At 40.4% G+C, this 16,189-nt stretch overlaps 1 protein-coding gene across 1 annotated transcript in view; it reads right to left on the bottom strand.

The window, feature by feature from the left end:
- Positions 1-727: 727 nt before the first annotated feature.
- The window catches only part of ITPR1 (inositol 1,4,5-trisphosphate receptor, type 1), a gene marked incomplete at its 5' end in the record, with an annotated part of 156,071 nt that continues 140,609 nt past the window's right edge, over positions 728-16,189 (bottom strand). Inside the window, 2 exons of the mRNA XM_008582677.1 lie at positions 728-2,076; positions 8,871-9,032. Coding sequence (XP_008580899.1) covers positions 1,990-2,076; positions 8,871-9,032 — 249 coding nt within the window. The remainder of the gene's footprint in view (positions 2,077-8,870; positions 9,033-16,189) is intronic.

The raw sequence follows: 16,189 nt of genomic DNA, 5'->3' as shown, positions 1-16,189 counted from the left end.
GCACAGATTGCCATTTCGGTTACAGATAAAAGTATGGTATCTATCTCAGGCTTGCTTTCCCATAGAACAATTTTGTGGAGATATGCTGCACTGACTGGAAAAATTAATTTGTTTTTTTAAGTTATCAAATTTACAAAGTAGAAGCATCGGTTATGAAACTAGTCATTTAACTGGGATTTAATCCTGACCCAGTTCCCAGTGTTGGGTGGTAATCATTCTTATTTACCAAAGCATAGAGAAAATGGGTGTCAAACGGAGCAAGCAGGGTGAGCACTGCTTTGAGGAGGGAAGACATTTTACTACATTTGGATGGTGTAGACTGTCTGCTGAAGGATCCTGACCACGGGGTAGGAACTAAAACAAACTTCAACTGGTAGTGATACTTCCACACTGCAGATAGCTAGTTAAAACTCCCCCAGGGAAAGCATAGAACGAGACTGAGCAGCACACTCTCGACTTTATCACGGCATGCCAGGGTACCCATGACAGCCAGGCTGGCAGTCAGCAATCTAGAAGAATGCATGGGTACTGAACTAAATACTCCCCAGTATTTGTTCTAGCGGTTCTCCTCAGAGTTATCGTAACAACAGATTGTTTTTTACAATCAGGTAAGCATTTTCTGAATTAATCTGAATTAATCTGGTTGTACTTTAAATTGGTCCTGAAAAAGTATATAATTAGAATAGCTGTTAAGGTCACAAAGAAATGCCAAATGAAAGCCAGTGAGTCACTATCCATTATTCTGCATCGTTTATTAAATATTTTTACGTATGCATTTACAAACTTTACTCAGTTCAGAACTCTGCTTTCAATACATTTTAAAACTTTTTTGCAGAGATTCTCTTGTAAAATGAGATCCATGTACAAAACTAGGCAACAGATACAAAAGTTTCCTTTCATACTTTTCATCCATCAAGAAAAGAAATCATGTGACAAAGAAATAAAACCAAAACGTGGTTCTTTCAGAAGAATAACATGTCAGTGTTCAACTATGAATTCTAATGGGATAGTTCATATTTCATGTCTATAGGGATGTGTACAGTTGTAATACTTCTTAGTACTGTAAATGTTGGTTCAGATGAAGAAAAAAACTCTGTTTGGACAAGATAATCAAGAAACCACCAATTCATTTCTTTATAACGTGACATCAGAATTCACCAAGGAGATGACACTGATGGGCCAGCGATATGCATATATCCCAAACATTGCATGAAAAGTTCCCTTTAAAAAATTCATTAACTTCTTCACAAGCTTAAGTATGAGCCTCTAGGTTGGCTCTCCTATTTAAAGAAATAGTTTAAATGATCAATTTAGAAGCTTAAAAGTATCTTTGAAACTAAAGTTGCTTTTCTTAAAATGAATGCTGATTTAACAGATCATAGACTTGGAGCATTATGACTATGAGACAGAGGCGCTAATGCCACTAGCAACAAGAAACAGCATCACTAGGATAATTACGTAGTACAAAATGCCCAGGGGCCTGAAACTCACTATTAATATAATTTTGGCAGCAGCATCATTGGATGTTTAACCATTTATTACATAGTATTAACACACCAGCTTCAAAGATGTGCACTCCCTTTAGGACACCAGGGAGTTACAAATTTATTGTGATTGCATAATTCATATTGCACAGTTTTATAAAAAACATAAATACTGGCTATTCTAATTTTAAATACAAAATACATGGCATATACTTTTAAATCTATAATCTGGTTCAAGTGCAAATCAGGTGCTTTCTTTAGTCCTTCCAAAAAAGGCATTTTTAATATTTTTGGCACAAATGAAATGTCATCATGCCAACAATTCAAATTACGCTACATATACCGAAACCTCTAGAGTAGCAATCATATACATACGGTATAAAACTGAGTATTTACAAATGTACTGAGCATAAATGTAACCTTAGTGGGTGAGTCAGAACTAATCAGCCATACCCACACTGATAATAATTAGAAAAGGTAAATACAACTCCTTTATTTCATTTGCCTATGCCGGTTGCTGTGGGTTGACATTCATGTGAGGAGGATGTCCTAGAAGACCAATTCTTTGTTTCTGCTTCCTTTGTTCTGTCATCTGGAAAGTTAAAAAGTTTCATCATTAGACCCAGACACTTCCTGTACGTCAAATCATATACTGAACCATAGATTTACCTCTGTGGTTATGGTTTATATGAAACCCACTTTCTACAAATAGTGTACCGTCACTATATCAAACACACAGAACTTAAAAAAAAAAAAAGGCATCCTAGGCAGAATGGGGAATTCTGTGACCCAGTCATGCAATGTAACATTCAGAAGTATTGCTTGTGCCTTCTTTCATAAAGAAAAAACAGTAAGAAACAAAAAACAGTAAGAGCACAGGATTCTTGACTGCTTCCCAAATCTACTTCCAAATGATTTAAACGCTCATTGAAAAATGGTGGCTTTGTATGACAGTAACAACACGTCATACTATCGAGAAAAGCAGTGTGTTTACAATCCTAGGTTTGACAGGGATTATGTCCACACTCTTCAGTGGGTCCTGATTCCTTTCTCCCATGACTCTTGAGTAGCTGGTTAAAGAGAAAAAAACTACCCAGCACACTAGGAAGATGAGAAATGTTCTCATCTCTCCCTGAGATCCAGAATGACAAAATACTACAAATGATGCTCTGGCCATCAGTGGTGTCTATTCCTTGCCACCAACAGACACTGAAGATTGCCTCAAGTCAGGAGAGACCATTTCCTAAGACTGGTTCAAATGATAAAATGCTTTCAAAACTCCAAACAAGTGGATGGTTCTACTTATTTGGCTGCTGAACTAAATGTGATGTTCTCATGGTGATGCGTCTCTAGCTCTGTTCTGGGTATTTCAGGGCCTACTTAATTCTCTGCATTGAGATTTTTCTTAACCTAGTCTTAACTCTGGCTCTGAGGCTGGGCATTTAAGTCAATTAAGATAAAAAAAGGCTACGTGACATATATATGAGACAAAATTGTTGTCTACAGGGGCTTAAGGTCCTATCCTAGACTTTTTGGTGCCCTAAAATCGGAGAGGAATTAGAGTGGAGTGGTTAAAAAAAAAAAAAAAGAATAGGCTTTGGAATCAGATCTATTTTCTTATGGTTTTGTCATTTAACTTCTCAAAGTCTGTTTCTTCATCCATGCAATCAGGATGATAATTCCTATCTCACAGGTGGAGGACTGAGAGGATGTCTGTAAAGTGTCTGTCACACAGGAGATGCTTAAATCTCAATTTTCACTTTTTATTGTAAAGGAACATAAAACAAGAATAACTTAGCAAGGTTCAATTTTAATGTGGTTATTTTTTCTTTTTCAACATATAGTAGTTATCCTTTCAAATCAAAATACTATTTTTAGGCACCTATGGAAATAACTTTCTCTGTTATAATTTAGATAAAAAAATTTACAAGGATTAAATATTTCTAAAAGGCAGCTTTCAATAAGCTTTTTTAAAGAAATGAATTAGGACATCCCAGTTAGTCTCTAAAGTTTCCTTAGGTGAATGACAAATCTTTAAAGGAAGCAGTACATGCTATACTATGTTCACAGATTCAGCTAAGATGACACATGGAATAAATTCACAATTAAGTTAAAATGCCAGGAATTCATTTGTCTTACTGCCCAGCTCCCGTCCCCCCACAACTAGTCCCTTGGCAGGTAACCTTGAAAGGGAATCCAATAAAACTCAACTAAAATTTTATAGTCTCAAGTAGTCAAATAGATTTAGAAATCTTGGCGTGCTCACCCTTATTAAAGGATTCTTTACTCAAAGCTTCCATTTAAAGCTGCTAAAATCTTTCAACTCGAAGTTGAATGTCAAAGTTGGCCATTAAAACTTTTTCTGTAATTTTGCTTTAAATAACTACTTGTATTTGAGATGATCTTTTATGGATGCACATCTTCATCCTTGTTAAGTCAGCTTTCCTTGACTTTGCAGTTTGTCAGTTATTCTTTCTCTTAAACTTAAAGCCTCTAAAACGTTATTCCCCATAGCAATTGAGTCTTCAGTTGAGGGCAGATCTTCCCTCTCATTTCCAGGGCCATCGCCCGACACCTCATTAGTGGTCCTATTCTGAGTTGCTGGGTTTGTCTTCTAAGATAGTGATTGCATCACCCCCCTCCCTCATAAACCTTAAGGCTCCCCACTGATGTAGATTAGTGGCCAATGCTTTGCTCAGGCAGTCCTATTGCTGATAATTTCAAGTACCAAATACATGTCTATCTAATTTTGTTTTCTGTTTCCCAATAAAAATGGTTCTTAAACTTTAGCATGCATCAGAACCACCCAGGTTTGGTAAAACATAGAACAAAGGGCCCACAAACAGAGTTCCTGATTCAGTAGGTCAGGGGCAGGGCCCATGAACACACTGGGTATAGAGTACAAATGAGCAAATTTTAGTCTGTCAGAAGGGCCTCTAAATGGTTAAAGGCTGGCATAGGAAGGAGGGTTCATCAACAGCACACAAATGCCACAATTCGGTTTATAACAGGTCTCAGTAGTCTTTGAAAAGCTGCTTTCATATCACAGTAAAGTCTTGGTTTTGCAGATTATAAACAGCCAGGAGGCTCTAGTAATCAAAATTACTTTTTATAGGTCTATAAACTCAGTCATGCTCTGAATGATGAAGCTAAAATACAGAGAAATAAAACCAAAGCATCTCTTGAATACAATTATATAGAATTAACATAAATGTATAGATACTGTTCAGATTCTTAGAGCTGATCCCTAATACTCTGTTCCTCTCTATTTTACCTGGCAAACTCTTTCTCAAGCTTTCAAACCAAGCTCTTGCATTACCACCCCTGAGAACGTTTCTGTGGTAATTACTCTAATCTCCCTAAAATCAGATTGAATGAATCGCTCCCTTTTCTTCATTCCTGGAGCAATCTGTTCACACCTCTACCGCACACTTACCAAGTTTAATTATAATTTATCTCTTTACATATTTGTCTCCCACTCTAGACTGTTAGCTCTTAAAGTCCGAGAATAGGTTCTATCCATCTTTGTATCCCCAGTACCTAGTGCTGCACCTGGCAGGTAGGTGTTTCATGAATGCTGGCTGAGAGAAGGAACTGATTTAACCAGAACATGCTGCCGTGCCTTGAGCATGCCATGCATTTACATGCCTTTCCTCATGCTGATTCCTTTCGTGGGAAGCCAACTACTGCATTTCTTTGCCAGCTCGGAAGTCACCTGCTTGTTAAGATTGTAAATGTAAACTCCTTCTTCACTCCAGACCTCACACAGCACTACCTACCTACTTGTCTGTGCTCCATGAAACTTCATTCATGCCTTGGTCATAGCACTTTTCATGTCATGTCATATTGTTAGAAGTCTACCGCTTTGTCTTTCATGCTAGATCATGGGATCCTAGAGGGCAGATGTTGCCTTAGTCCTCCTCTGTGGTCCCGGCACAGTGTAAGGAACACCTTCAGTAAGGGTTATTTAATATTCCATTTTCCAACTTTGGGCACTCATTCTAATCTTTCGTTATTCCTTCCTTCCATAAGCAGTTAGTGTTAATAAGATAACCCTCTTGCATGAAGACTGCCAAACTCTGTAACATGCTAATATGATCTGAATTTCCAAGTACTTCTTGCCTTCCTAGCAACAACGAATAAGAGCTGTTGCCCTACAGGAAGCCAGTCAGTTACATTTTCAAGAAAGTTAACCCCTCTCCCAGTATTTGTTCTTTTGCATTATGAAGAAAACGTGCAAAAAAAAAAAAGTTCTTACATTCGTTCTCCTCCCTGGAATAAGAATGTAATAGAATCACGTTTAGTAATCAGAATCTCTTGGGAGGAGAAACTTCAAAATGAGATGCATTGTTAAGGAATACTTAAAACAGCAATTCTAAGGAACCACTCTTGGCAATAGTAGGAAAAGTGACAGTACGGACCACGTTTTTACTAATATCCTAACAAGAACGTTTTCCCCAAAAACTGGTAGTTTAAGAAAACAACCACCAAAGAGGTCAATAACAGTAAAGATTAAAACCAAAGTCATCCACATTTAAACTATCATTGCTCCATTATGCTGGTTTTTGGATCAGAAGATCTAAAAAATATCTAAGTGATGATGCAATTTTTGTGTTTTCCAGCACTTTTACCAGTGAATGGCATTCTTTCATAGCTGTTTAAAATATCTATCACAGAGTTTCTTGTTCTTTAATCATTCATGGCGCTTTTATTTTTTAATACAAAATTTTTTTCCCCTTCAGAGGGCAGGAATTCTCACAATTACCATTTAAGAACCAGCAGCTCTCTAACATATCTATGTGATATTTTATGCAGGATGCTTTAAGAAATCTTTAGGACTGCTGTAACACCAAGCTTAAAAAAATTCAAATCTATTCAACAAGTTGATTGCAAACAAATGCATTAGAGATTTGTTAGAAGTTACATAATCAAAGAAAACGCTGACTAGTTTCCTTTTGAAGGAAGCTAACTTTTCCCCACAAAAAGCAGCCATGCAGAATTTTTCCTGTAATTCTGGGCACTTTAAAATTTAAGCAGATCAATCCTGGTGAAAGCACTTGAGAGTGCACTACTGGTTTCTCATGATTCTCTTTAGCCTGTGAGATCTTCCAAGACAAAATGGTTCCATTTCAAATTAGTTTACAGAGGAAGGGCTTTCTGAAGAGTGGTGTTCCAGCTGCCAACTTTAAAACTAAAAATGTGAAAAGGGCTGCAATCAAGGAGTTTAAACCATATTGGTCCTAATGTCACTTAATCTTAGTCCACAGATAATCAAACTTTACATATTTTGTTTAAGACAAAACTTTCGCTTAGTAGAAACAATTCTTGTGTTCCAGCTGCCAACTTTAAAACTAAAAATGTGAAAAGGGCTGCAATCAAGGAGTTTAAAACCATATTGGTCCTAATGTCACTTAATCTTAGTCCACAGATAATCAAACCTTACATATTTTGTTTAAGACAAAACTTTCGCTTAGTAGAAACAATTCTCTGCCCCCAAAGAGCTTCCAAGTGTGATAATGAGAAACAGTAATGAGTGAGGAAGAATGTGTTGGTTGTATCGACACGTGACAGATAGAATGCCTAAACTGCTGCAATTCTGGCACCACGGGCATGAAACAAAGTTGTTGTTTTTTCTCTTTTTTTGAAAAATGGCACCAGATTTTACGGAGAGCTGAACAATTCCTTTAAGTTGGTATTCAGTCAGTATCTGTAAGACTTTCTGGCATTTAAAACACCTGATTGAGATTCTGGTAGCCACAGCTATCTCAAATGAAAGAAGTTCACTTCGATGGGGAAATGGGGTGGGGGAAGAAATGCAGAAGCTGCTTTGCAGACAATGTACTCATGAGGCAGTTTAGTCCTCTGGAACATCTGTCAAATGTTTCATAGCAGGGGTAAAAAGTTAATAATAAGTAATCTAGTTAGGTCTTCCTTACTGTTATTTAGGTTATTATTCATTTCAGGTGGCCACTAAGCTCAGCGCTATCGACAACCTTCATGAATAAGGCCTTATTTTCTCATTAGTCTTTATTTCCATCTTCATACATGTGAAAAAAAGAACTTGAGGCCAAATGGTATCTTGGTGCACTGTTTGTCTTTTGTCTTTTTTCGTGTCCGGCAACGGATCGCAACCCTTGGCGTTGCGCCTGCACCTCGCTCAGCCAGTGAGCAGGAACCGGTCTGTATAACCCTCGGCGGGAGCGCCGCCATGCTCCCAAGCGGCGCACTGTAGCAGTGCACCACCGGGCCGGCCCATTGGTGCACTGTTTGAATTATATTTCTTTTCCAACTAAATTATTCCAAAGTAGGATTATTAAAAATGCTCTATAAACCATCTCCAAGAAGAGTTTATTCTAGATGAGGTCTTCACTAGTTATGATGTGCATAAGGGTAACAGATCATCTGTGGGTGTACCTTACAATTTACCTCCAGGGCAGACTTGCTTGATACCTATTCCTGTGCAAAATGTATAATCTTGTGTATGGAGCTGATGAAACAGCTTTCAGAAACTCATATAAAATGCTAAATTCTGTCCTGGTCTGTATATGATTATCCCAGTCAGCTACAGAAAAGCACTGATCAAACCAAGATCACAGTGTCCTCACCACCCAGGGTGCAAGTCCTTGACACACAGCTGTGTCCTGTCACTAGATGACCACCTGGTGACTGTGGAGAGTTCATTTGAAGGGGAATAAAAAGAGTACGCGGAGTTTAGTGTACACCTCACCCCCTCAACTTAAAGGGATAAAGCATCCAGCCTATGTCTGGGAAGCAGGATGGGGCAGCATTTCTAAGACCACTAAGCTCTGTGAGACCAGGGCTCGTGTAGATATTGTTCACTGTTTTATCTCCAGCACCCACCATAATGTAGTAGTACATGGCAGCCACTGAATAAGCATTTGGCAAATGAATGAATCAAAAAGGAGTTTTCTACGATTATGGTTTATCCCAGGATGCTAAATTTAAATATCTTGGGTGAAGATTTGATAAATCTGAGGGCTAGGAAGCAAAACAAGAAATGGCTTTTAACAGTGAATAAAATAAAAAGGGTATAGCTCTGTACATCACGGTTTTTTTCTTTCTTTCTTTCTTTGTTTAAACAGTACTTCATTAAAGTAGTTTGCATTTTCCCACTTTTTGGTTTTTGTTTTTCATATTAAAACCATAGCACCATAGCCTTATCCTATAAAGGACCAGTGAAGGGGGACGGGGGGTGGAGTGGGGGAGAGACTGGTAGAGTTTGTCCTTTCTTGCCCGGTTCCCTTTTCTATCCAGGCGGAGTGCTTCAACATTACAGCATAAACACGGCCGATTTCTGCCTCATCAGATGTGGTGTGTATGGTAATGGCCCGTGTGTGTGTAGAGGGAGGCATTTCCTTTCTTTACCTGGTCCTTTAATTCTGACAGCTGGCCGGAAAGATTAGTGACAAGCTTCATGGTGGACTCCAGCTTCTCCTGCAGGTTCCTCAGCTCATTCTGTTCTCCTTCAGAATCGCTGCTGACCAAGGACATGGCCCTCATTCTGGGGAACCAATCAAGGTTTCTTTCCTAGAAGCCACATAAAGGAAGGAAAAAAAAAAAAAAAAAGGAGTCACATCAGTTCTAGGGCAGAAACAAAGGCAGTGTTTGCCATCATCTTTTCTCCCTGCCTTCTCTCATTAGGTTTTCTCTATCACAGAACATGCTATGTATTTTTAACTGTTCACTATCTTTTTGATTGAATAAAATGGATTTTTTTTTTTTTAAAGGCTAGTCAAGTGAAGCAGTGGGAGTGGAGAAAGAACACAGTAACTGGCTGTAACACTGTAACTGGCTGTTGTGATCAAATAGTTGTAAACACCACTGCACCCGGACCCACCTACTGGAACTCTTAATTTTGAGAAGAGGAAGTCACTTTAAATATGGGGGCAAAGTAGGCTTCAAACAAGAGTCCTAATCTGCAAATTTGAATACTTCCACTGTGGCTCTGATCTTGCAAATTACATGGCTGCTAAGTTTTGTTTTTAAATTGTGGTAAAATATGCATAAGATAAAATATATATTAACCATTTTTTAAGTGTACAGTTAAGTGGCATTAAGTATATTCATGCTGTTCAGCAACTATCAACACTGTTCATCTCCAGAACGTTTTTTATGTTCCCAAACTGAAATCCCATCCCATTAAACACTCACTCTCCAGACCCTGGCAACCACCATTCTATTTTCTGTCTCTATGAATTTGACTCCTCTAGGTATCTCATATTGTTCTGTGTATTTTAAAAAGCATCATACTGGGAAAACCATTTGCAAATACTCTGGAAGTGAAATGAATTTTAAGATCTTGAGTGTTCTGGAATTTAATGAATATATATGTAGGCGTTTGCTTGGGTAAGGGGATTGTTAAGAGGCTAAAAATGGGGAATGGGCGCCTCAATCAATTTCCCTGCTCGTGAGCATATGGAAACCACTCCTCCATTCATTTCCTTTTCCTTCCAGCCTGAATGGTTGATGGGTGCTGCCAACCGGTTTAAGAAAGGCCCATTCAGTTTCTCTCCCAATTCATCTTCAGCCTTTTGATGTCTATGGCTTGTACCTGTAAACAGTATTTCTCACTACTGGTTAATAATAGAATGGGACCTTCCTTCTGCCCCCGCCCCCATATCGTTTCTCCTAAAGAGCATGCCTCATACATAAGTTCTGTACAGAGACACAGAATGAACAGTAAGTAAGCTTAATCAGCACAAGACAAGAAGAAAACTGACTCATTCCAGATCTGTGTGTCTGGTGTCATTCTCACCTGGACCTTGATGATCATGTCAGGATAAATTTAATAGACTTTCCAAAACAAATCATCATCCCAACACACATACACAAATAATGTGTTATTGTTGCTTTGTGAACAAGGGATAGCAACATTTTTCTGTACAGTAAATATTTTTGCATGCTGGCCAGCTGCCACCAAAAAAAAAAAATTTTTTTTGGCTTGGTGGACCTTATGATCTCTATCACAACTACTCAGCTGTTCTATTGTAGCCCCCAAACAGCCACAGACAGTATATAAATGAATGGGTGTGGCTGTGTTCTAATAAAACTTTATTTACAAAAGCTGGCAGCAGTCTGGGTTTCAGTTTGAAAACCTCTTGTATACGACAGAAGGCATCAACATATTTAAAATAAAAAAATTCCACGAGACATGTCTCATTATTACAAATCAAGTGAAATCATTAAACCTTGTCTTGACCTAAGGCAATTGAGCAATTTAGAAGCCATGTAAGAACTAGCTGAAAAACATTACGAAGAAGCCATACCACATTGGCAACATGGCATCACATCCACTCTCGAGTGTTTGCTTAAGACATCGGGGGAATTTAGTAGGTAGGAGCTCACTAAGCCCATCAGCATTGTCACAGCAGGGACAGCCTTATTATAGTGACTAGAACATAATAGGCACTCAACAAAGTTTTGTAGAAGGATGGATTGACATTCAACTCTGTTTCCTGCATGGGTCCTGATACCAAATGCTTAAATAGCAAACCTGAGCTGCTTACAATGACTGCTGGAGGAGGAAATGATAATCTCTACCTTCCTATACCCTGAGATAAACACTTCATTAACATGTGACTTAATGCTAGCCTCTATTCATCAATTTCCCACCACAATGAGAAAAATGGGCAAAAGAGCAATGGGCTTTTTAAAAGATCATTTGACAAAATAGCCCATTTCAAAGATGACTATCTTCAACATTGGAAGCATTTATCAGTTTCCTGCTGTGCAGCTGCCCTGACCTGTCACTGATTATATTCACCACTCCTGCGTCAAGCTTTCAGACATAGCCACATTGTCCCACAAAGGAAATATCCCATGTTCAAGGTCTGCACAACTTAGGAATGAACCTAATTTTTCAGAAGAAGGCATGCATGGGAACAGGTGGCTGGTTATGACTCACTCCCCTAGTGCAATCAGCCTCTGTGAAGGGAAGAGGGAGGAGAGATGCTGTGGGCTGGGGCTGATGAGGCCCCGAACCCAAAGCACAGCTGCAGAGAGACAGCGCAGCAGAAGGCCGACCAGCCATCGGAGGCGCCTGAGATCCACAGTGACTGCTACAAAGTTTTGCAGACTGACCCCAAAGGAGCACAACTGTCCAACACTGAGAAGCATATAAACACACGTCAATTGGGATGTGACAGACTGTACTGCTAGGAGGGAGTTTGGAGATCACTAATCCACCACGGTATAGCTGATGTAGGAAACTGAGGCCCTGAAAGGGAAAGTAACCTGGGGGCAGGGAGCAAAGGGGGAACTAATTCCTATTTCTCAAAGGCTATCCTCAGAATTGTCTAGTACTTACAAGCTGTAAACTGCTGTAATTGAGTATATTGGGGGAGGGGAATATTTGATAGTTATTTGGATTCAAATAAACAGTATAAGCACTATTAGCTCTCTTAGAGCAAAGTATTTTCAAAAATATGTATAACAAATTCAGCAAATACTTCGGGAGCACTTTTATACGCTTGGTGCTGAGGACACAGCCATGGGCAACACAGACATGGTCACTGCATCCTGGGCCTCTGTAAAATGGAAATGGCTGAGACACCTGGGTATGAAACAGGCTTCCTGCCATCAAAGTGCTTGCAATTTAGTTACAGAGAGTAGGCATCTAGACTAAAAGACAAATGGAATACAGCAGGCCATGCTGTGTCAAGTGAGGAGTAGAGAGAGTAGCATCAAAGAACCGGCCATCCGCAGCTGGCACTGGCTAGAATCCTCTTGGTGAGAGGCCTGGGCCTGGTGCAAGCAGACAGGGCACTGGTACCACGAGGCACCAGCGTGGCTGGAGCTGGGGACAAGCACAGACAGGTGGGAGCAGCTCAGACTGTGCCAGACCAAAGACTGATACGTGGGATGGACAGGCGTAGGATGGGATGGAGAAAGCAGGAGTACACGGAGGGCCCCTGATGATGAGGGAAAGAGAAGGAAGCCTGGAAGAGACCTGTAAAAGGTCACCCACCTGAGCAGCCATGTGGAGAGAGGGGCCTGCACACTGCAGTTGCAAGTGGCTAGAACTCACCTGTAGCTAACTTATTACTGACATGCAAATTAATGCTAAACTGCCTGAAATGTTAGCGAATTCATCTAAAATCTGGCTCTCCAATCTTTCATATGTTCATTTGCTTAGCAAACCCTCTATAAAAATAGAAAACACAGATTTCCAAACAGAGTCCATAATAATGAAGTCTTCAAAAGACTCCAGAAAATCAATGCAAGAGTCTGCATATAGCTTAAAGTTAAGGAACAGTCTCTCTTCCTTATTCTAACAAGTGACCAAACGACTACAGATTAAAATGAGAATTTCTCCGTGGCAGATTTCCACCTTCTTTCATGGCATATGTGATTCCTACCCCCACACCCCCACACCAAGCAATTACTTCAAAAAGGTCTTTGAACAAATAAATGCAAAATGCACAGACTTCCTTCATTCAACAGCCCCCGGCTAAACTTCTTTAGCTTCTGTGTCCAGCACAAGGCTAAGAGCTGAGGGTCTAAAGATGAGGACAAGGTCCCAGCCCTCAAGATGCTTCAGTGTAAGGACTGCAGTCACAGGCTGGGTCTCAGAGTGTGGTTCTTTGCCTCCGTGGAGCTGCAGAGTAGCCCTGGTGCCCACTGAGTGTGGGCTGAGGGCATAAATGGGTCCCCCATTAGCAGGGCTGCTGCGGGCATCTGTCCTCCTTGCCTCAGTGGGAAGGACAGGCACTTACAGTTGGGGGGGGGTTTGTTTTGGGGTTTATTTGTGCTTCTATACATGGGATATCTGTAATCCTGGTACATAAAGACCCTCCCAAGCCATAGGCAGAAATAATGTATCTTTTTAGAATGTTCATTTTAGTCAATGGTAAACAATTGAGAATATTTTTATATTAAACTCAAAAAATGCCCCCGGAGCAGAACATAAAATTCAGTTTAAAAATAAAACCCAACACTTCAAAAAAAGGTCATACTTGCCACAGGCCGCTTTGGGCCCTGTGCTCTGATCCTAGGCATAAACCTTCATTTTACAGGAAGCCTTCAATGCAAAGATAGAAGAATTTCCTGGTCTAGATATTTACCGATCACCACCATATAGGTTCACCTCTACTGCCTCTCTTAATATCTAATAATGAAAAGCTGGGGTAGGAGGGACCCCACTAAAATCCTAAAGCACATGACAGCAGCTCCACCACAGGGAGTTCAGGCACCCTGGGTGGCATGCAGCGTTATCTCTTCTGCACTGAAGTGGGCGGAGCCCCACATTTGAGATGCTAGGTGTTGCCAGTATTTTAATTAAATCATCATCTCGGGCTGTTAAGTCAAATCTCAAATTACCATGGAGTACCTAGTAGTTAAAATTAATTAGCAATTCTAGCCAAACTGTTCTCTGTTCTCTCAATTTCCAGTTGGTTTAACATGCTGTGCAGTAAGCTAAGCTCCGATGTGCTGTAAGGTTCCTCACCACCAGGACGCTCCTGTGTGCAGAGATTCTACATCCTAAAATGAAAATGTTTAGACTATCCCAATTATTAGTATAGGAGCAGAGCGATAACACCTGAATCCAATTACTTTCTATTTAGGTAAGACCTTTTACAAAACACTGAGCTTGTCCAACTGCTAAATGACTCTACTGAAGCCCACCACCCCCTGCTCTCCAGCCAGCGGGAGTCTGAAGGCCTAGAAATGTCTGCAGAATCTTGCCTTTAGGTCTATTCAAGATCTAAAACACATCTGTGTCTTGGCTTCTAGTGCATTTTTGGGAAAGTCCTCTTCAACTAAGACGTTTTGTTTATACACGAACTCATCTTGGGGTGTGTGTGCATGTGGTCATGAGGGTGCGGCTGGGGGGAGGCTTCTGGGGTCACTGAGTGTCCATCAACCACATCTGCCACTCTGGCTCTGAGACGTCGCTCCTAGCTGCTGGCATCTGACATACCAATGTCATTAGGCACTGTCTGCCGTGGTCCTCCTGCAATCCAGCCAGCGCAGTTCCCGTCACGGCAAGTGCTTCCTCTGTCAGAGCAGACAAACTAACTGAAGCCACAGCCGGAAGCAGGCTGACCACAAGTGCTAAGGTTCTGGTTAGCTCTTTTCTAGGTAAAGTTGGAAAAGTCCCTGCAAGGCAAACACTGAAGTTTTAGACACGGGGGTGGCACTGACCAGCCTCTTGAAATGTCCTTGACTGGAAATAGAGAGGGTGTGTGAAAGAGAGAGAGGCAGAGAGAGAGGAGGAGGAAGTTGGACTGTTTGATGCAAACACTAATCATTCTGAGAATTTTCTTTTCGTCCCAGGTTCAGCTGAAGAGGCTGTTCTAAGAAAGACGACTGAGGTAATCAATCACCTCCTTAGAGAAAGTCTGTTCCGATAGAGAATTCTGTTTACCAGCCTAAATAATGGAGCATTTACTGTTGAATCCCTTGTTCTTTTATAGCCAGATTAGAAAATGAGGTTTTTAGGTAGGGAGCCTGAGGGTAGAAGAGAAGATGGGTCTTAGAAAAATGGACCGGTTGCTTCTCTACCCTTGAGAATTCCCTCTGAGAGGACTCAAGGAGACAGACTGTCCTGTGGACTCAATTTCTACTTATCTTACCAAGCAGGAAGGCAAATGTGACGTTCCCAGAATGTCCAGAAATGCTTAGGTGACAGAAATGACTAGGAGGCGGTGGGGAAGACCTGGAAACAGCTGCTTGGCCTCCCCATATATCTAAACCCTCAGAAAATGCCCAGAGGAGGAGGATTGAAGATACTTAACTCTCAAAAACAGGAATATAGGACACTCAATAAACTTAAATCATCATCCCTTTGGTGAGCTAGGGTAATGAGGAAGAAAACAACTTTGTTTTGAAAATTAATTTCCATTGAAGAGGAAGAAAATAATTAATCTTTAGAATTCGTTTTTCTAAGATCACAGCAAAAAAATAAAACAGTATGTGTTGCTCTGGGTGAAAAATGGTGATAATGATCTTTAACCATGCTCAATGACTCTGAAATTGCCATTTATAATATTATACATTTAAAAAAATTTTTTAGGGCCGGACCGGTGGCGCACTCGGTAGAGTGCGGCGCTTGGGAGTGCGGTGGCGCTCCCGCCGAGGGTTCGGATCCCACATAGAGACTGGTCCGCTCACTGGTTGAGCGCAGTGCGGGCGCGACACCGAGGGTTGCAATCCCGTTACTGGTCACGAAAAAAAAAAAAGACAAAAAGGAAAAAAAAAATTTTTTAATGGATCCCAAATTTAGACATAGTAAGAATATCAGTGGTTGTCAGAGGCTCAGAGGGAGGGAGGGGCACGCGGAGCACAGAGTGTTTGCAGGACAGTGAAACTACTCTGTGTGACACTATGATATGATGGTAGATACGTGCCATTATACATTTGTCAAAATCCACAGAATAAACAACACAAAGAGTGACCCTAATGTAAGCAATGGACTTTCACTAATAATAACGTATCCAATATTGGTATATCAACTGTAGCAAATACACCACAGTAATGCCAAACGTTAATAATAGGGGAAACTGAGGAGTGACTTGGAAAGAATGGGAGCTCTGTACTTTCTGCTCCATTTTTCTGTGAATCTAAAACTGCTCTATAAAATAGTCTATTCATTAAAAACAAAAAAAGATCCCACACCTGGAATTTGTTGGCCAGCCCTGAATGTAAGGACTCAGTTCCCTTTGTCCCAAAATACATGAACTCAA

The sequence above is a fragment of the Galeopterus variegatus genome, unplaced genomic scaffold, assembly GCF_000696425.1.
Source record: "Galeopterus variegatus unplaced genomic scaffold, G_variegatus-3.0.2 Scaffold2692, whole genome shotgun sequence".
In the NCBI taxonomy this organism is placed as follows: domain Eukaryota; kingdom Metazoa; phylum Chordata; class Mammalia; order Dermoptera; family Cynocephalidae; genus Galeopterus; species Galeopterus variegatus.
This window is presented reverse-complemented; position numbering and strand designations above follow the sequence as displayed.